Genomic DNA, 19,857 nt, shown 5'->3' with positions numbered 1-19,857 from the left:
TCAGTAAGCGCGTTCAACACTTGCATCACTTGCTGACATCTGGTGAGAATTTCACGTCAATAGCACCTTTAGAGATATATTTACTTAGAAAATTGGAGGAGTTTCAACACTTATTTTAGCCTATGCATTTCTAGTTTCAAGAGTCATAGAGGCCAGTTTAACATTACCAAACTGTTGAAAACTGTGACCTTGTTTGCTTTGCTTCTTTTAGCGCAGACTCATTATTCATCTCAGATAAAGGCACATGTGCTTCTTCTTATTGCTCAGCTCATTCAGTCAAGTAAAGATAAGAAAAGATGCTTTATTTATCCCCAAAGCTAGAAAATTACTGTGTTACATCACCTATAACGTTAACCGTAGAACAGCTCGAAGTAAAGTAGAATAGCTTGAAAGAAAAGCAAAAACCAAAACGATATAATATGATAAAGAAAAAGGGCAAAACTTGCAGAAAAGAAGGAGCACAAAAATCGTATTTTCTAGTCAAATATGTGTAGCTCTAAAATACCTCTTCTCATATTTAAATATCAAGAAGCTCGTCAATGCGACTACATTATTCTCCTCCCTCTGACAGCATGGTGTTATCCTTGTGATTTTAGCTGAGCGAAGGTCAGCTGCTGCCTTCGCCGCAGGAATTGATGGGGAAGATTCTTATCAAAAACAAGAAGAAACATCACCATCACCGACCCTCTGAGAGTGGCAGCATAAGGCGCAAAGAGCCAGGGGAGCAGTCTTCGCCTCACAACGGTAAAGTGCAGGCAATCACCCGTTCTCCCCTGCTGGGATAATAACATCAACTTAGCCTTTGTAATGTGGTAAATGATTGTAACTGAAAACGAAGTTGATGTAGACGATCAAAAGAATTCCTGTTAAGCTGATAGTTTGCTGTTGCGTGTGTAGACTGCCCTCTGACAGAAGAGGGAAGCCAACTCCTGTCCAATGGAGAGGAAAAGCTGGCTGAAAGGATGGTGAAAGACTCCGAGCCTCGGAAGTCCATTGGTGGGTTGAAGAAACAAAGGATCCCAGCACATTGTAGAAGTTGTCTTATGTAAAGTTACTTTTTCTAATCACACCCTACCAGGAGGTGAAGGAGAGAGCGAGGAGGAGGAGGAGGACGAGTCGGTGGCAGAGCTGAAAAAGCCAAACTCCGACGAGGTAGGTGCCAGCAAGAGGACTGATGGATTGTTTGACTGGCTGGTATTAGGCTGCTTTATGGATTAGTGGTATCTGCCTCCCGCAGGGTACCGCCAGCAGCGAGGCGAACGCCACGGAGGAGATGTCAAATCTCGTCAACTACATTGAACCCGTCAAATTTAAGACCTTTGAATGGGCAGCTAGTAAGTGTGTGTGTGAGTGCTTAACGGAAAAGGAAGGATGCATTCACTTTATCAGGCAAAAACTGCGAGTGAGAGGAGCAGCCGTGTTTATGGTGTAGCTCATTAGCCAAACAGACTCACTCGCAGGTAGCATCATCTTGTCACAGGTTATTCTGACTTGTTTTTTTCCCCCTTTGCTTCTCATTTCTTTCAACAGAGAGGAAGAGGTTCTTTGAGATGTCATCGTTTGTTGAAACCAAAGGCATGGATGCCCTGAAGAGCTTCCCTATAGAGTTTGTTGAGTATCCTTGCAAGCTTAAGTTTAAAAGTGGTAAAAAGAAGTATTTGGGCAAGGTTTAAAAAGTACAATTTATGGTTTCATGAGAATTTACTTGCTGAATTATTATTTACTGGGTGTACTGACTTTCTCAAATCTTAGGAATAAAGATTAAACGCACAAAAACTGCTGGTAGGCATACTTTCCTGTCTGTGTAGTTAGGCGGGCTAGCTTTTCTCCCTCATTTCTAATGTTCGTGCTTCAAGTTAACCGCCCATCAGACTGTAGCCTCAGTTTTAGCGGACATTGAAAGTAGTATCAGTTTTCTCATCTGACTGTAGAAAATCAACCAAACAACTGTGTTTCTCTAAATATCAGCTGCGCTGTCAGTCCTTCTCAACAGTTTTTGACATTATTGATGGAGGAAAATGTCTCATCTGGTTTTGATCTCGACCTTAGACCAAACACCAGTGACTCTTTTTTTCTGGTGCAGTTTACAGTGTGTAATAAATAAATAGTTTCTGCACATGTGCAACACTCTACCTCTGTATACAGTGTTAATCCTTAGCAGGACTCCTCCAGGTACAATAAGAACCAGCTGAGCCGAATCTATCCTAAAGGAACAAGAGTAGACAGCTCCAACTACATGCCTCAGCTTTTCTGGAACGTCGGATGCCAGATGGTGGCGCTAAACTTCCAGACACTTGGTAAGATGTGCTACTTTTAGTCTTGGACATAAAGAAACTGGATGTGTTTAAAAGTTAAGCCTAAACTGTAAGACAGCAAACCCTTTGCATTCACATCATGGAACAAATTGGGACTAACTTGGAACACCAAAAAGACTCAAGTATTCAAACCCTAACCCAAAAAATAGTGATGATGTCCTATAACTTCAAACTACCCTCATTCTACATGGAGCTACTTTTATACAGGGTGGGCCATTTATATGGATACACCGTAATAAAATGGGAATGGTTGGTGATATTAAAGTCCTGTTTGTGGCGCATTAGTATATGTGAGGGGGCAAACTCCTCAAGATGGTTGATGACCATGGTGGCCATTTAGAAGTCGGCCATCTTGGATACAACTTTTGTTTTTTTTTTCAATAGGAAGAGGGCCATGTGACACATCAAACTTATTGGTAATGTCACAAGAAAAACAATGGTGTGCTTGGTTTCAACGTAACTTTATTCTTTCATGAGTTATTTACAAGTTTCTGACCACTTATAAAATGTGTTCAATGTGCTGCCCATTGTGTTGGATTGTCAATGCAACCCTCTTCTCCCACTCTTCACACACTGATAGCAACACTGCAGGAGAAATGCCAGCACAGGCATCCAGTATCCGTAGTTTCAGGTGCTGCACATCTCGTATCTTCACACCATAGACAATTGCCTTCAGATGACCCCAAAGATAAAAATCTAAGGGGGTCAGATCGGGAGACCTTGGGGGCCATTCAACTGGCCCACAATGATCAATCCACTTTCCAGGAAACTGTTCATCTAGGAATGCTCGGACCTGGCACCCATAATGTGGTGGTGCACCATCATTGTGGAAAACTCGGGGAACGTGCCAGCTTCAGTGCATGAAGAGGGAAACGCATCATCATGTAGCAATTTCAAATATCCAGTGGCCTTGAGGTTTCCATTGATGAAGAATGGACCCACTATCGTTGTACCCAATATACCACACCAAACCATCACTTTTGTTGGTCCAACAGTCTTGGAGGGATCCATCCAATGTGGGTTAGTGTCAGACCAATAGCGGTGATTTTGTTTGTTAACTTCACCATTCACATAAAAGTTTGCCTCATCACTGAAAAAAATCTGCGTGAACTGAGGGTCCTGTTTCAATTTTTGTTTTGCCCATTCTGCAAATTCTGTGCACCGATCTGGGTCATCCTTGTTGAGATGCTGCAGTAGCTGGAGTTTGTAAGGGTGCCATTTGTGAGTAGCTAATATCTGCCGAAGGGATGTTCGACTAATGCCGCTCTCCAGTGACATGCGGCGAGTGCTACGCTGTGGGCTCTTGCTGAATGAAGCTAGGACAGCCACTGATGTTTCTTCATTAGTGACAGTTTTCTTGCGTCCACATTTTGGCAAATCCAACACTGAACCAGTTTCACGAAACTTGGCAAGCAGTTTGCTGACTGTAGCATGGGAGGTCTCGTAGGGTGTCTTGCATTGAAATCTGCTGCAATGACCCGGTTACTGCATTCACCAGATATCGACACAATTTCGATCCGCTCCTCACGTGTTAACCTCTTCTACATGTCAATGGCTATGAACAAAGGGAAACTTGTAAATAACTCATGAAAGAATAAAGTTACATTGAAACCAAGCACACCATTGTTTTTCTTGTGACATTACCAATAAGTTTGATGTGTCACATGGTCCTCTTCCTATTGAAAAAACAAAAGTTCTATCCAAGATGGCCGACTTCTAAATGGCCACCATGGTCACCACCCATCTTGAGGAGTTTGCCCCCTCACATATACTAATGTGCCACAAACAGGACTTTAATATCACCAACCATTCCCATTTTATTACGGTGTATCCATGTAAATGGTCCACCCTTTTACATGCTTTACATGCAATGGGACTCAGAGTGGACAACAAATCTTCATGCCACACAAACATTGTCCCCCAGCACAGGCTGAAGCCACTCCATCGTAGTGTTTGCTTGGATTGAACTGGCACCTGAGTATGGGCAACCCATTTTTTACTGGCCTTAATGGTGACAAATTCAACCGGCCTAAAATTAAGCTTTGAGTGAAAAGATGCTAAATAAACCCTGCAAACACCTGGTGGCACCATCTAAACGCTCTAACAATTATTAATAGCTATGAATAATATGCATTTATCATTACTGTGGTTTATGTATTTGTAAAGTTGTTTTAATTTGGTTGTCTTTCAAAGTCTTTAGTCAATTAAAGGTTGGAATTCTGATGCTGGTTGATACCAATATCTGCTCTGTTTTGTTCTTCCTTACTCTTAGACCTTCCTATGCAGCTGAACATGGGTGTGTTTGAGTATAATGGCCTGAGCGGTTACCTGTTGAAGCCAGAGTTCATGAGAAGGACAGACAAACACTTTGACCCTTTCACAGAAAACATAGTAGACGGCATAGTCGCTAACACGGTCAAAATTAAAGTAAGACATATCTGAGTTCAGTATTTGCAATTTCGTTGCTCCCGTGAGTGAAAAAATGACAAATTTGTAACCCAACATCTACCAGGTGATCTCAGGCCAGTTCCTGACAGATAAGAAGGTTGGTGTGTATGTGGAAGTGGACATTTTTGGACTTCCAGCTGACACAAAAAGGAAGTACAGAACCAAAACATCTAATGGGAACTCGCTGGACCCTGTGTGGGATGATGAAATGTTTGTCTTTAACAAGGTAACAGACGAACAGAGCAGGGTTCGCATATCTTTTAAACCTTTATCTCTTGCTCTCTAAACTTCTCTCGTGGTGTCAACACTCTCCAGGTGGTCCTCCCTACACTGGCCTCTCTGAGAATAGCTGTGTTTGAGGAAAATGGCAAGTTCATTGGACACCGGATTCTCCCTGTTTCGGCTATTAGGCCGGGTAAGGAAATAAACACTCTTGGCATCAAACAGTCACTATCAGAGGCCATCACTGATACTTTATTTGCACTCAGTGGGAACATCGTACATGGTCTTTTACCATCTGTACTAACGTCAGTTATTTATTTCTTCCTCCTTCTAGGCTACCATTACATCAACCTGAAGAATGAGCTAAACCAGCCGCTTATGCTGCCGTCACTTCTGGTTTATACTGAAGCTCAGGACTACATCCCTAATGAACACCAGGGTAATGACACCATGCAAGCATCACTCTGGATTAATATGTCACACAAACAGGCTAAAAATAAACTACATCCACAAACCTTTGAGGCATTTCTCTTTTCTTCTTGCATTCAGCAACGTTTGCCAAATATATCCTCGACCTAGCTTATAGATAACACTTTTAAAGAAGCAACTTTTAAACAATAATTAGTAGCAGATTTAGCTGTGTGGTCACCTGACCACCCTGAAGATGACACTAGCCAGCACATGTTTGTGTATAGTTTTGTCTCTAGCCCACTTGCATATGAAGGTGTTTTATTATTTGGTCAAGCCATGCTTCAGTGTTTGGATCTGGATTTTTTAATTATTATTTTTTAATTACTTTCATTTTCTTTATATGTATTGTATCTGTTGAGCAATAACTTTTTGTGGAAATACTTACTTATCTAAGTCTCATACCTTTTTAGCTAAAAAAACAGAAGTAGAAATTGAAATTGTTACCTTTAGCTAACTTTTAGCTAACATGTTTGTCTTCTCTGTTTGTTGGCTAGTTGTTATGATATGATATACATGGCAACATGTGGCTTTAAAGGAACAATTTTAATAGTTTAAGGTTAGTTTTGAAATTCACTTATTTACTGTTTTCCTGAAATTAAACTGTTTACTCTACAGACATGAGCGGTATCAAAGTTAGCAACCAGCTAGCCTAGCTTAGCATGGCAAAATGGAGGGCAAAGGGTAGCATGACTCCCACAAACAGATTTAAAAAATGAATCTACCCTAAAAATGAAAACTATTCTCATATTATTATTATTTTGTCAGCCATGTTTACAGCACAATAAGTTACACTAACCTGTATATTGTTTCATGGATATCTGTGTGTGTCTTCAGAGTATGCAGAAGCTCTCACCAACCCTATTAAGCATATCAGTGAGAAGCACAAGAGAGAGACACAGCTAGCTAGTCTCTTAGAAGACAACAGTGAGGTGAGACAGGTATGTTGATCACATTAGTTCCCCCACACTCTACTTTTGCTTTCGCCTGTACACTTTTATTGTAGGTTTTAATTCATTACATGCCATTTTCACCCAGCCTCTCACCAACCAGCCCAAAGAAGGAGAGAACAAGAGAGAACTCAGTCCAGGATTTGGAATCCCCTCCCCTTCCCCAACACCCCACCTCCCCCCAAAGGAAGATCCCCCTGATGTCATCAAGTTACCTGCACCAGGTAGTCACAAACCTTGTCTAAATGATTAAGTATATAGATTCTACAGGCCTGCACATGTGTTTGCTTGTTATAGTTGCATCTATAGCGTAATAGAAATTGTGATATCTTGAAACTGTATTGCTGTGTATTAGCACTGTGCAGTCTTGGTCCAAGACTCTATTATATGTTGAAATTACCTAACGAAATATATTCACATATGTGTCTTTGATAAAGCTGTGAAATGACCTACTTTCACTGTGTGTGTAATTCATCCATGTCCGCTATGTCAGTTTTTCACAAGTTAAAGCGTCAGGCTTTTCAAAATAAGACTTTTACAGTCCTTTTTTTTTTCTAGCAGGGGCATCAAGTTCTGTGTATTTGCATCTGAGTCATTTGTCCATCATCCATTTCATGCGCCCTGTGTGTGTGTCTCCTCTTGTGTTTATTTCTCTTTGTGCGTAGTACAATCTCAGAAGGAGGACCTCATAGGTACTGTCCTAACAGGTAAGGTCATCCCAGCTTATTCATTTCACTCATTTCACAGAAATCTCACACACAGCTAAGTGTGCAAAAATTATTTTGTGGTCAGGCTGGCCAAGATGGAAATGACAAGTTTACAGCAATATTTACGCTGGTTTGTGTGTTTGTCAGATGTCAAGGTTCAGTCTGTAGAGGAGCTGCAGCAGAATAAACATTATGAAAAGCTCCTTAAAAAACAAAGAAAAGAACTCAAAGAGCTGCGCAAGAAACATCTGAAGAAGGTACGCACAGACGGATTTAATTATCGAAACTAGTAATTGAAGTATCAGTTTGTTGCTTGTTGCCTTTGTGCTGCAAAAATAAATTGGTTTTTGTGGTTTGTGTAGGTGTCTAATCTAAGTAAGGACCAGAAAACCCAGCTTCAGTCTGACACCCAAAGGAAACGCAGCCAGATTGAGAAACAACTCAAACGCAGTTTCAAGAAAAGGTAAGGATGGACATGGGGGGTAACTGGGCAATTTTTCCCCTGATGTTGGGGGGAAAAATCCTAAAATATGAAAAAAGGAACCAGTGATGGAAAATAGTTTTTCAAAAGAATGCTAATGAAATGTGTTAAGGAGATACTGAAATTGCTTACCTGAAATTGTACCTCAGTGAGTCCCAGGAACTGGTGCAGAGCGAGTTGGCTGCCTTGGATGATCTGGAGAAGCAGAAGAATCAGCTGAAAGAGATTCACATGCAGCAACTCCTAAAACTACGTGAAGAGCTTTTTGCAATCGAAAGAGAGAAGCAAAAAACACACCTGCAAGAGGTAATCTCTCTCTCATAAACGCACACGCACAGCTCTTGCATGTACAGTGCTGTGAACTACTAGTACTTCCATAAGATTTAAAAGGGTAATTGTAATTGGTAAGCACATGCCAGGCTGCTAATCAAGCGCACTTGATTATTTATCATCAGGTACTGTGAAAACCTCCAGAAAAGCGAATGTTTTGTCAGTTTTCTGTGCTGGAGCATTCTCGTGTGTGTTAACACAATGCCACGATCTTCAAACCGTGGAATGCTCAGAGAAACTGCCAAAACTTCATCTCAGGCTCTGCAGACCTCAGTTAGCGTGTTAAATGTTAAAGTTTATGACTCACACCCAGCATGGTGGTGGAGGTGGGATGATTTGGGTTTGCTTTGCAGCAATAGGACCTGGGTACCTTGCAGTCACTGAGCTAACCATGAACTCCTTTGTACACCAAAGTATTCTAGAGACAAAAGTGAGGACATCTGTCCAAAAGCTAAAGCTTGGCTGAAACTGGGTCACGAAACAGGTCATTGAGCTCAAGCACAGCAGACAACCTACAACAGAGTGCCTGAGTAGTTGTGTCACAATGCTCCAATCAAAGTCCAGACCTCAACCTGGTTGAAATGCTGTGGTGTTACCTTAATAGAGCTGTGCATAAACAAATGTCAGTGATTTGAAGCAATGTTGTAAAAAGTGCAGTGATTTGCTAACAGGTCGTCTTTTCTGGGCTGTGTTTCTAGGCCCACCAGAAGTTGAAGGAGATTGCCAGTGAATGCCAAGCAGCTCAGGTGAAAAAGGTCAAGGAACTATGCGAGAAGTAAGTCAGTCCATTTCTACCACTGGGGGGGATGTTGCGTGTGTCAATCATGCAGGCATAGTGTGAATGTTCACTGCTAGACGGACGAAGATGTATGTCTTTTTAAATGTTTTAAAATCCCACCAACGTTCCTGAAATCAGTACATTAAAGGACTATTAAATGGATATTAAATGCTGGATGCCACAGCAGCTAAATGTGACTTATGGGTCATATGTGTCTACCGAACTGAAAACACCACATCTGAGCACCAATATTGTAAAAACCTCTGCACCAATTTTTTATAATACACTTGTTTGAGTCAACAAAGTGTAAAATGCAGCAGCCAGACGTCTTACTGAAACCAAAAAAAGAGAACACTCCTTTTTTAGATGTATTTCTAGTTTTTGTTTTGTTTTTATTATGTTATTATAATTTAACATGAATGATCAAATGGAAAAAGCTGAGTCAGAAGGAATTTGTATCAGATGTTTGGGGGATGACAATCTCCTTTTAGCTACTATGGTATATTTCATTTTTGCTTTATCTGCAAGATTGATTTGATAGTCCTTGTTTGGACCTACTATCTGTGTGTCACTGTGTCTGCAGGGAGAAGAAAGAACTCCAGAAGATCCTGGACAGGAAACGACTAAACAGCATCAGTGAAGCCAAGAACCGTGAAAAAGACAAAGCTGAATCGTAATAATTTTTTTTAAGCATTAGTAAAGAAAAAGTCAGCCTTATCTTAAAGAATTGAATTCCTCACTCTTCTTTTCATCCTTATATTTTTCTCTTTAGGGAACTGAATGAGATCAACAGGAAACACATTCAAGATTCTGTCTCTCTAATCCGTGGGGTAAGTACTCGCCCTAGCGCACACACACTTCATCTTTTATCACCAGCAGTCCATTTTTCTTGTTTATAGCTCATATTTCTATTATTGATATCAACTTCAAAGCACTTCCTCTGTCTTTGTTTTTTTTTTTTTTTTATTCCTTTCTGTATCCCAGCTGGAGGAAGCGCAGACCAGGAGAGACGACAAGCTGCTGCAGAGGCATCGGGACGTCCTACAACACATAGACGAGGAGCTTCCACAGGTGAGCAAAAGAAGCGAGACTAAAAAAGTTGGATCTGCAAAAAATCTCCAACTTGTCCAAAGTTAGAAATACATGTAGCAACAATGCTGGCATCTCTATAAATAGAAATAAAAAAATGACAAAGATAAGCCCAGGGGTTTATTTTTAAACTCTCACTTTAGGATCACAAAAATGAAACCAGTGCGGAAGTTCTTTAAACCTGCATTGTTTCTAGTGACCAGTAGGGGGCAGCACCACTGGTTGCAAATAGGAGATCGGCTGTTTACTGATGGTTACAGCTATCTTTTATATACAGTCAGTTTCTTTATTCCAGTCATTTCCTGTTGTAGCTGAAATGAAAATGTGTTAACATTTTGCCTCCGTGTCGTCTGCAGCTTAAGTCTCAGTTGGATCGGAAACTGGAAGAGGAGTATCACCGCCTTCCCGAGGAGATCTGCCAGCACCTACAGCTCGAGCTGCAAAACAAAAATCTCCAAAAGAACGCGCTGTTCTCCGCCTTGTCCAATCATAGCAGTCCCAGTACAGGCTCGGGCCCGCCCTCCAACTGCTCCACGCCCTCTAACTCGTCAACGCCCAGTCGGAGCACTTTGCACAGGAGCCGGGACAATAGCACCGTCTCTCTGGCCGATTCCACTTCGTCGTCCACCACGCCCGTCTTGTCAGACGCAGAAATGTCGTTCAATTAAAACTTTTACTCGTTCAAAGGAATATACAACAGGGGTCTATAGTGATTGTAATGTGGGATAGTAATGATGTAGAATATTTACTAATTTTATTCTTTCTTTTTAATCCTGACCTTTTTTGGTCTTGTCTACAGAGCTATATTATTTTTTATTTTGGCCGTTTTTGTCAGAAAACTCATTGTGGATTATGTTGGAATAATTCATAAGAATCGTAACCAGAGCTGTTTTGTTTCATTGTTCTTTTCTTGTCTTGCTTTTAATGTCGCCCCCCCGTCATTCCTATTGTTTTGTGTGGTCAGTCATCTTTTTCCCAGGCTTATAATGGCTTTAACCTCTTTTGTGGACGTTTCTGGAAAGCTTTAACCTGTGCAGAGGGGGGAACATAATTATAAACCACATAAGTAGCTCCCAGCTGCTGAGAGTAATGGTAAAGGGGTACTTCTCATTACAAATTTGATCAGCTTTATTTCTTCACAGCTTTATCTCCTTGAGAAAGACGGGGAAAAGGAAACAACCAAAGGAGATTTTTATTTTTCCCAGTTGTTATGAGGTTAGAAAAATGCATCCCAGATGTGAGCATGTGAGTATCAGGACGGATAAAACGGGAAAAGGGTGATTTTAAAATTACATTACAGCTGAACTTTTAGCTGTAATGACAGTGGCTGACCAGCAGGTGGTGCTACAGCCTTATCCATTTTATTTTTTTTAAATTGGTGATTTGAGCTGTCTGTGCATGCAGCCTGATAATCCTATTAGACTGTACCCCAACACACACGCCTGCACATGCACACCTGGATTTGCCGCGTCATCGGTGGGGATGAAGCCTCTGCCCTTTAACCCTCCATGAAATTGCAGCCAATGAGGAAGGAGCAGAGGAGGGAGGGGGCATGAGCGCACATCCATCTGGCTACAAATTATGAGGGGTTTTGGTGACGCAACACTCGCTTTCTAAAACATGTGGGCATCTCTCTCGACACATATACACAGTTTATTAGTTCAGAAACCCAAAGTCTCTAAAATCCTCATCCCATCCAATCTGCTCCACATAGATGCGTATTTAACGCACAATAGGGACAAATCAAAATAATTTTTTCCAAATATCAGAGATTACGACACTCAAGGGAATTCGAGTGTGTATGTGTGTGTGGCCAGAACTTAATCTGTTGATGAGGCATCTGCTTGTGGGGACAGTAATACTTCCTACTAAATGGGGAGAGTTGGTGTGTATGCACTTCTGTTGGTGCAGTTAGTTTGACTGGAGAAAGACATCAAAAGCTAAAGTAGTGTCATTACTGTAGACGACAGTCTGATGATGACACAGAGCGGCACTATGACATCTTAATGTAAAAATGCACTCATTTTTCTTCTTTTTTTTAAATTAAGGCTTTCTATTAGCGTGGTATTAATTATTTAATGCTGCTTGAACTTCACTAAAGCCTCAAAAATACCACTTGCATGTTTCCATTTTTTTTTTTTTTAAATGGACATAAAGTACATGTACATTTTATGTTAGCTTAAATATGCCCTTCCCACACGGTTCCTTCACTGTACTGGATAGCCAAAAATGGTGTGTGGCATTGTGATGTACAAACTGAATGGTACATTTAAGTTAAATATCAGTTTCTGTCTCTAGCAGAGCTCCCTGTTTGGCTGTATATATTTTGATTTTTGCTTTTGATTTTTTCCTCTTTACTTTTTTGTCAGTTTAACAGCAGCGGTCTTTGTTTTCTTTTCTCGTCCTCATCGAAGGGGGAAACGATGGTACTTTCTTTGGGTACCGTGTAGGTATTTAGCTTTATGTGAATTTTACTACTGACCACAAGTGCTGGTGAAAGATGGAGGTGAGAGAGGTCAAAAACGGCTGAGAAGAGAAACGTGGGTTTCATTTAAATGTTTTCTCAAAGAAAATAACTATTGGATGACGTTTTGGGAGTCCTGTCTTGTCCTCTCCTGCGTCCATCCTTCGATGAGCACTGGCTGCCTGTATTGTCTGTCTGATTGCCCCCTTCACACACATCATGTAAACTGTCATCTTTTGAAACTGAATTTTATACAACCTTTTGTCTTTTATTGTGATTCAAGTCTTTATTGATGAAAGACTGTGTCTATTCAGGCTGCTGAAAAATGAAACCCTTCATATCAAGTCCCCCATCACAGACTCAGTATGTGTGTTATTTTTTTTGGCATTTTAATATATCTGACGATTTAATGGCGCTGTTCTTTGTTCTCAAAAAGGAAATCTCTGAAACTAATAACAGTTTTGCTTTGGTTGGTTTTTCATATAGGTCAACAGTAGGATAGCCGCGACAGGCTCTGATGATTTTCTGTGCCATGCTCCACAGAGTAGACCTACATGTGCATGCTTATTTGTGTAGTGTGTTATAGATTTGAGCCTTTATTTCCAACGTTGGTCTCAGAGGTGAAACTCACCAGTCTCAAATAATTTTACTTGCCAAAAATATCAACATACTCCTCGCAGGTCGTCTGTTTTAAAGGTCAGCTTAGTCCAAGCAATTTAATTCATTACTTTTTATAGTGCCAAATCACAGCACAAGTCATCTCAGGGCACTTTACATAGTAAGATCGAAACTCTATAATATTTTAAAGGGGAAAAAAAAACAAAGAGTTAAGCACTTGGCAACAGTGGCAAGGAAAAAACCCCTTTTAACAGAAAATGACCTCTGGCTTGACTACGCCCACTGAGGCTACCCATCTGCCTCAGCTTATTGGGGCTGAGGGAGGAGCAAAGAGAGGAAAAAAGCACTGAGAAACAAAAGTCAAACACATTCCATATCCAGTTAACACTATCTAATGTCCTTGAACATCATAAAGTCATGACTATTGGGTACTCGAGGTTTTTCCATTCCTGTTTTTGAGGAGAAACGTACATCCCATTTTTCATCTCTTTATGTTTAAATGCACTTTTACTCTATTTTACGTGTATATAAAAACCTTTAGTTCCTGTGACGCCGACATCAATGCAACTACTTTCTAAGGATTTTACTTTTTGTGTAACGTATCAGCCGTTGTTTATTTTGTGTACAAGAAAGGTTTTCCTCTTTGCACTTTGAGCTTGGATTTATTTTGTACTGTTCTTTTGGGTTTTGGATGGAAAATGTCATCGCATCCTAAATGAGTTTTTAGATTTTAAAATTTTAGTGAGAAATCAAACACAAGTCATGCACCGCTTGCCAGAAGTGACATTTCTAAGCAGATCTGAGATTTCCATGTGGAACTCCAATTTAATAATGCAACTCTTTTCTCTGCTGTTTGCAGGAAATGTATCTGTGTATGCAAGTGAATAAGTAGGCTACAGTATTTCAAATTTGTTTTTTCTTTTTGTGCAAAGCTTTTGATATGTGGACTCTTACTCTACTGTAGAAATTCATGTTGTCAATGGCTTTACAGATGATGTACAGTGTCTTTATAGATGAGCTAAGACAAAGATTTTAAAACCGTTTACAGATGTCAGCTTAATATTAATTTATTTTAAGTATATGGGTGGGATCACCTTCTGAGGCTAGGGGGAAAAGAGGAGTCCTCCAGTCTTCTTAATATAACGATTATAGGATGTATGTATCTCCTCCTTCATGAGTGGGCCAGTGTTTGCACGAGCATCGTCACACACTGAGATTATTAACATTTTATTATAAATCCCAATTCTTGTGATTTCCACATTTTTCATCCCCTGCAAGTGCAATGTTAAATTGTCCATGTGTGTTTAGGTGTCAACATATGTCGCCCATATGTAACTTTGAAAAATTTGTATCGTTCGTGAAATTTTATTTGATTCACCCCTAAATATGGAATGAAGAATTTGAAAAAACATCACCGGCCTGGCAACAACCACCAGTAAGGCAGTGAAATAATTATATTTTGATAGTTTGGCATGTAAAGGGTAGCAAGTGAAAAAGAAATGTATTTGCATAGTCTATTTAAAAAAATAAATAAAAAATCAGATCCGTACAATAGTTAATCAAGAAATTATAAAAATCTGTGTTAATTTTATAATTTTCTTAACGGTGTCTAGGTCCAACAGCTAACATTTTTCCAGTTCTTCAAGTTTGAGTAGATGCCTAAATGGGAATATATGACCCAGTATATGGCCCAGTTGAACCTTGTGTTTATAGCAGGTTCACAAATGTTGCTGATCATATAGAATTTCTATGATGAAATCCGCTGTTAGCATGCTAATATTTGCATTTAGCCCAAAGTATTGCTCTGCTGATTAGTCTGACGTCAAGATTTGACATTTTATTTTGATCCGACTTTAAATTATATTGGTTTAATACTAAATTTGAATGCTAAAGAATTAGCATCTTTGCTAGTCCATCCATCCATCTTCATCCGCTTTATCCGGGGCCGGGTCGCAGGGGCAGCAGCCTAAGCAAAGAGGCCCAGACCTCCCTCTCCCCAGCCACCTCCTCCAGCTTGTCCGGGGGAATACCAAGGCGTTCCCAGGCCAGCCGAGAGATATAATCTCTCCAGCGTGTCCTGGGTCTGCCCCGGGGCCTCCTCCCGGTGGGACATGCCTGGAACACCTCACCCAGGAGGCGCCCGGGGGGCATCCTTGTCAGATGCCCGAACCACCTCAGCTGGCTCCTTTCGATATGGAGCAGCAGCTGCTCTACTCTGAGCCCCTCCCGGATGGCCGAACTTCTCACCCTATCTCTAAGGGAGAGGCCAGCCACCCTTCGGAGGAAGCTCATTTCCGCCGCTTGTATCCGCGATCTCGTTCTTTCGGTCACTACCCACAGCTCGTGGCCATAGGTGAGGGTAGGGACGTAGATCGACCGGTAAATTGAGAGCTTCGCTTTTACACTCAGCTCCCTCTTCACCACGACGGACCGGTGCAGCGTCCGCATTACTGCAGCTGCAGCCCCAATCCGTCTGTCGATCTCCGGCTCCCTTCTCCCATCACTCGCGAACAAGACCCCGAGATACTTGAACTCCTCCACTTGTGGCAGGAACTCATCCCCGACCCGGAGTGGGCACTCCACCCTTTTCCGGCTGAGAACCATGGCCTCAGATTTGGAGGTGCTGATCCTCATTCCCGCTGCTTCACACTCGGCTGCGAACCGTTCCAGTGCGAGCTGGAGGCCCTCACCCGATGAAGCCAACAGAACCACATCACCTGCAAAAATCAGAGATGAGATTCTGAGGCCACCAAAGCGAAAGCCCTCCGCCACTTGGCTGCGCCTAGAAATCCTGTCCATAAAAATTATGAACAGAACCGGAGACAAAGGGCAGCCCTGGCGAAGCCCATCTTTGCTAGTCAACGGGCTATTAGAGTTAATACGGTGGTCAGATTTTTTACACAGTTGATAAAACTCTAAAGAAGTCTTTTAAATTATAACTATTTCCTCAATCAGGATCTTTAATTCTTTACCGTGACACTGTTTTAGTCGAGTGCATCATTATGCTGCTTTGGCACACAGTCAGGGAAGAGAAGGCCAGTCTGTGTGCTAATGCCGTTAGCTAGTTTCCTTCCCAAAGGCATAGAGCCCCTGGGTTGTTGTTTTTTTCATGTCAGCTTTGAGCTGTAACCTTTTGTTTTTGTCCCACTTACCTTAAAAAATCCCATTCAAACAGACCTGGACACTACTGTGTTCTGACACAAACACATTAGCATAACGCTGGACACTGTTCACTTTAGCATCATGCACAAACACTGCTCAACTTTGTTCTTCGCAGACATTTGGTGTGACTCTGCTCCCTCAGGCCAGCCCTACAGCTTTTGGCTGTTCTGTCCTCCCTCCCTCTTCAATTCCTTTTGCCTCAGTGCCCCATTTCCTTGCCTCCAGTTTCACCCAGTAATGAGACCATCTTTCACTTTTGAACCAGTTTAATCAAAAACTGCAGCTGTGTTTGTACACATCAGTTAGTGACAGACAGCATGTGATATATTAGACAAGATGTGTAGCCAGTCTTGTTCACACTGTGTATGTAGTGTATGACTGTGAGATATAAAGGGAATACTATACAATGATCTGGATGTAATGCTACATTGTTCGTTCATAACTGATATAAGACTGAGCATTGAATAATAAATGTCTAACCTCCATTGATGGGCTGTAACCTTTCCTGATTCATTTGGTTGGTTTTTGCGATGGATGGTAATTGTTCACCATCACCAACAAGTCTGCAACATCTTCCTTTCTGCTGCTGGTTAATTTGACATTAATGTAGTTTTTTCCCCCAGGATTTTGAGGCACATACAGTGCCTTCCATTCATTTGTAATGAAAAGTGTCTATTATTTAACACCTTTAGTTGTGTAATGGGTTTTGAGTTAATTGAATATGACTGAGGCAGAGCATTGCCTTCACATCCTCTTGAATTCAGACTATTTACAGCAAGTAGAGATACTGAATTGCCAAGAGAAACTTCCTCAAGTGCTGTAGTACTAAACAATAAACTGTTGTGCTTGATTTTAATATAATCTATCCATCTATTCAACAGTCTTTTTAACCACCCATCCAACCAGGATCACAGTGTGGCTGGAACTTACCTTCTAATGTTAGCAAGGCTAAGGCAAGGTAACCTGGAAAGGATGACACTCCATCACGGGTCCAACAGTTTTCACTTTACTAATACACTAATATGTTTTTGTTCATTGTGGATTAAAATATTCTGCCAGTCTAACTGCTATAGTGCAGGTACACTTTGTAAATCTGTGGGTATCCTTTGGTGTCTTTTGGATCCAGTGGGTTGTAAGGTGGGCCGCTGATATTCGAGCCACTTTCTCAAGTCTTTTCTGATCAGTTTTGAACTCTGGCAGGGTGCATTGACCTGCTGAGAGAGATTGCTGCTGCTGAGGAGTGCTGTTGCCTCCCCAAGTTGGTACTTAGTCTACAGCAGTGTTTATTAGGGTAGGAAATGTCAAAGCAACGATGGCAATGATCTGATAAGAACAGACAACAGAGGAACAGCTGTTGTTCAGTCTGTACTTGGGTTTGAGTGAATCCATAAGACACTACACGAAGTGAAAGAACACTAAACTTGGTGAATTTACTGTATTTGCCTCTGAATAGTAGAAAAGTCAAAGTATAGGATACTGTAAATTGGAAATACCCAAGAATGGTATCATCTAATTAGGTGAATCTAAACAGGAAAAGAATGATTGAAACGGACAACGTCATTTCCTTAATCTTCATCATAATCGGTGCCGTTCCGCAGCTGTGCCTCACCTCTGACCTCTCTTTAGGAAACAATCTGCCCAAGGACATCAATAACAATATTAACATCATAAAGACATGATCAGAGCAGACAGGCGCAAGAGTCTATCCTAAAGTCACCGAGTGCTTGAATGAAAAGTAAAAACACATCCCATGTGGGGGAGGTGGCCTGTCTTGCTTTAGAAATAGCTCAAGATTAATGCGACTAACCTTGTGGTCTTGAAGTAACAAAAATGTCAGTCATTACTCTCTCTGAGCCTGCCTGGTTCACTCAGTATAATGCACACATGTTATTGCCCTGATGCATTATTAAGAGAGAGCAGCCTTCAGCCTCCCCTCTTAAAAGTAGTCGTTTTATATCTGATAGAGCACATGGCAACAAAGGACTGTTACAGGCACTGGGTGCTGTGCACGTGTTGTACTCTGTTGTTGTACTTTTTCTGCTGACTTGTACTGTATTTGTGTGTGTGCGTGTGTGTGTAACCCTCTTTGACTGTGTCACAGTCAAAAAATGAAAGGAACACTTTTTAATCAGAGTATAGCACCAAAGCAGTTATCCTTGTTGGATATTGATCTGGTCAGATAAGTAGCAGAGGGATTTGTTAATCAGTTTCAGCTACTTTGGTGTGAATGAAATCAACGACAGGCTCACTAGAGGGGCAACAGCACGATGCACGTGGAGGCCACTGACATTTTTCTGTCCTCATCTTTTCTGACTGTTTTTCTCTCGTTTTGCATTTGGCTAGGGTCAGTGTCGTTGCTGGTAGTCACTCCAGAGGTTGCACAGGTGGACATGGATGTAGAACAGGGGTGGGCAACTCCAGGCCTCGAGGGCCGGTGTCCTGCGGGTTTTAGATATTACCCTGGGTCAACACACCTGAATCACATGATTAATTCGTTACCAGGCCTCTGGAGAACTTCAGGACATGTTGAGGAGGTCATTTAACCATTTGAATCATGTGTTGGATCAAGGAAACATCTAAAACCTGCAGGACACTGGCCCTCGAGGCCTGGAGTTGCCCATCCCTGCTTGGGAAGGTCCTTAACCCATCATCAGGAAGTGTATCTGCTCCTCCTAAACTGCCAGAGCTACAAAATGACCTCCAGCAGGCCACTGGTGTGAAAGTCTCTCACCAAGCAATCAGAAATGGACATACTGAGGGTGGCCTGAGAACCCGACGCCCTCTAGTGGGTCCTGTGCTTGCAGCCTGATTGGCATGGGTTATAAAATACCGGTATTAGCAGATCTACCAGTGGTGCTCTGTGTATTTCACAGATGAGAGCCGGTTCACCCTGAGCACACATGATAGATGCGAAAGGGTCTGGAGAATGCTGTGCTGCCTATAACATTGGTTAGCATGACCTGTTGGTCAGTGATGGTCTGGGGAGGTATACCCATGGAGGGATGCACCGACTTCTACGGGCTAGGCAACAACACATTAACCCTGCAGACCCTACGCTGGTGCACGTGGTCCCGCATTCCTCATGGTGCACGACAATGCTTGACCTTATGTGGCAAGAGGATGAAGGATTCCACTGACTCGTCCCCACACTTACTTGATATAGTCCATCCATATCAAGTAAGTGTGTGTGTAACCTGACCCCCCACCCCCCCACCCTGCCAGGTTGCACCTCAGACTATCCAGAAGCTCATTGATGTGGGAGGAGATCCCCCAAGAGACCATTATGGGGCGATCGTGGCTCAAGAGTTGGCAGTTCGTCTTGTAATCAGAAGGTTGCCGGTTCGAGCCCCCAGCTCCGACAGTCTCGGTCGTTGTGTCCTTGGGCAAGACACTTCACCCGTTGCCTACTGGTGGTGGTCAGAGGGCCCGGTGGCGCCAGTGTCCGGCAGCCTCGCCTCTGTCAGTGCGCCCCAGGGTGGCTGTGGCTACAATGTAGCTTGCCATCACCAGTGTGTGAAAGAGTGGATGACTGGATGTAGTGTGAAGCACTTTGGGGTCCATAGGGACTAAGTAAAGCGCTTTACAAATACAGGCCATTTACCATTATGGACATTGTCACCCATGTATGCAACCACACGGGGGCCATACAAATGACTGAGTACCATGTTGAGCTGCTGTAATGAAATTTCAGCAAAATGGTCAAGGCTGCAGCATCATTCTTTTGGGGTGTCTTTGAACTCAGCCCTCTGTAGTTGATACTTTTCATTTTCAAACAATGTGGCATCCTTTTATTCCTAACCCATGACTCCGTCCATATCAGTACAG

General features: G+C 42.0%; 1 protein-coding gene across 2 annotated transcripts in view; it reads left to right on the top strand.

The window, feature by feature from the left end:
- plcb3 (phospholipase C, beta 3 (phosphatidylinositol-specific)) overlaps positions 1-15,035 on the top strand; it is a 56,644-nt gene extending 41,609 nt beyond the window's left edge. The window contains exons 14-34 of one of the 2 annotated variants that reach the window (XM_080875343.1): positions 597-744; positions 898-996; positions 1,079-1,152; positions 1,238-1,334; positions 1,531-1,615; positions 2,173-2,297; positions 4,588-4,742; positions 4,828-4,989; positions 5,079-5,178; positions 5,320-5,424; positions 6,291-6,385; positions 6,492-6,627; positions 7,069-7,110; positions 7,258-7,367; positions 7,473-7,573; positions 7,741-7,897; positions 8,620-8,696; positions 9,283-9,372; positions 9,472-9,529; positions 9,684-9,770; positions 10,145-15,035. In XM_080875343.1, coding sequence (XP_080731469.1) covers positions 597-744; positions 898-996; positions 1,079-1,152; positions 1,238-1,334; positions 1,531-1,615; positions 2,173-2,297; positions 4,588-4,742; positions 4,828-4,989; positions 5,079-5,178; positions 5,320-5,424; positions 6,291-6,385; positions 6,492-6,627; positions 7,069-7,110; positions 7,258-7,367; positions 7,473-7,573; positions 7,741-7,897; positions 8,620-8,696; positions 9,283-9,372; positions 9,472-9,529; positions 9,684-9,770; positions 10,145-10,456 — 2,415 coding nt within the window. In that variant the 3' untranslated portion in view covers positions 10,457-15,035. Of the gene's footprint in view, positions 1-596; positions 745-897; positions 997-1,078; positions 1,153-1,237; positions 1,335-1,530; positions 1,616-2,172; positions 2,298-4,587; positions 4,743-4,827; positions 4,990-5,078; positions 5,179-5,319; positions 5,425-6,290; positions 6,395-6,491; positions 6,628-7,068; positions 7,111-7,257; positions 7,368-7,472; positions 7,574-7,740; positions 7,898-8,619; positions 8,697-9,282; positions 9,373-9,471; positions 9,530-9,683; positions 9,771-10,144 lie in introns of both variants that reach the window. The other variant, XM_080875342.1, reaches the window with a different exon arrangement.
- Positions 15,036-19,857: the final 4,822 nt, after the last annotated feature.

The sequence above is a fragment of the Rhamphochromis sp. 'chilingali' genome, assembly GCF_963969265.1.
Source record: "Rhamphochromis sp. 'chilingali' genome assembly, chromosome: 1".
Taxonomy (NCBI): domain Eukaryota; kingdom Metazoa; phylum Chordata; class Actinopteri; order Cichliformes; family Cichlidae; genus Rhamphochromis; species Rhamphochromis sp. 'chilingali'.
Note: the sequence above shows the minus strand (reverse complement) of the source record. Positions and strands in the feature narration are given on the sequence as shown.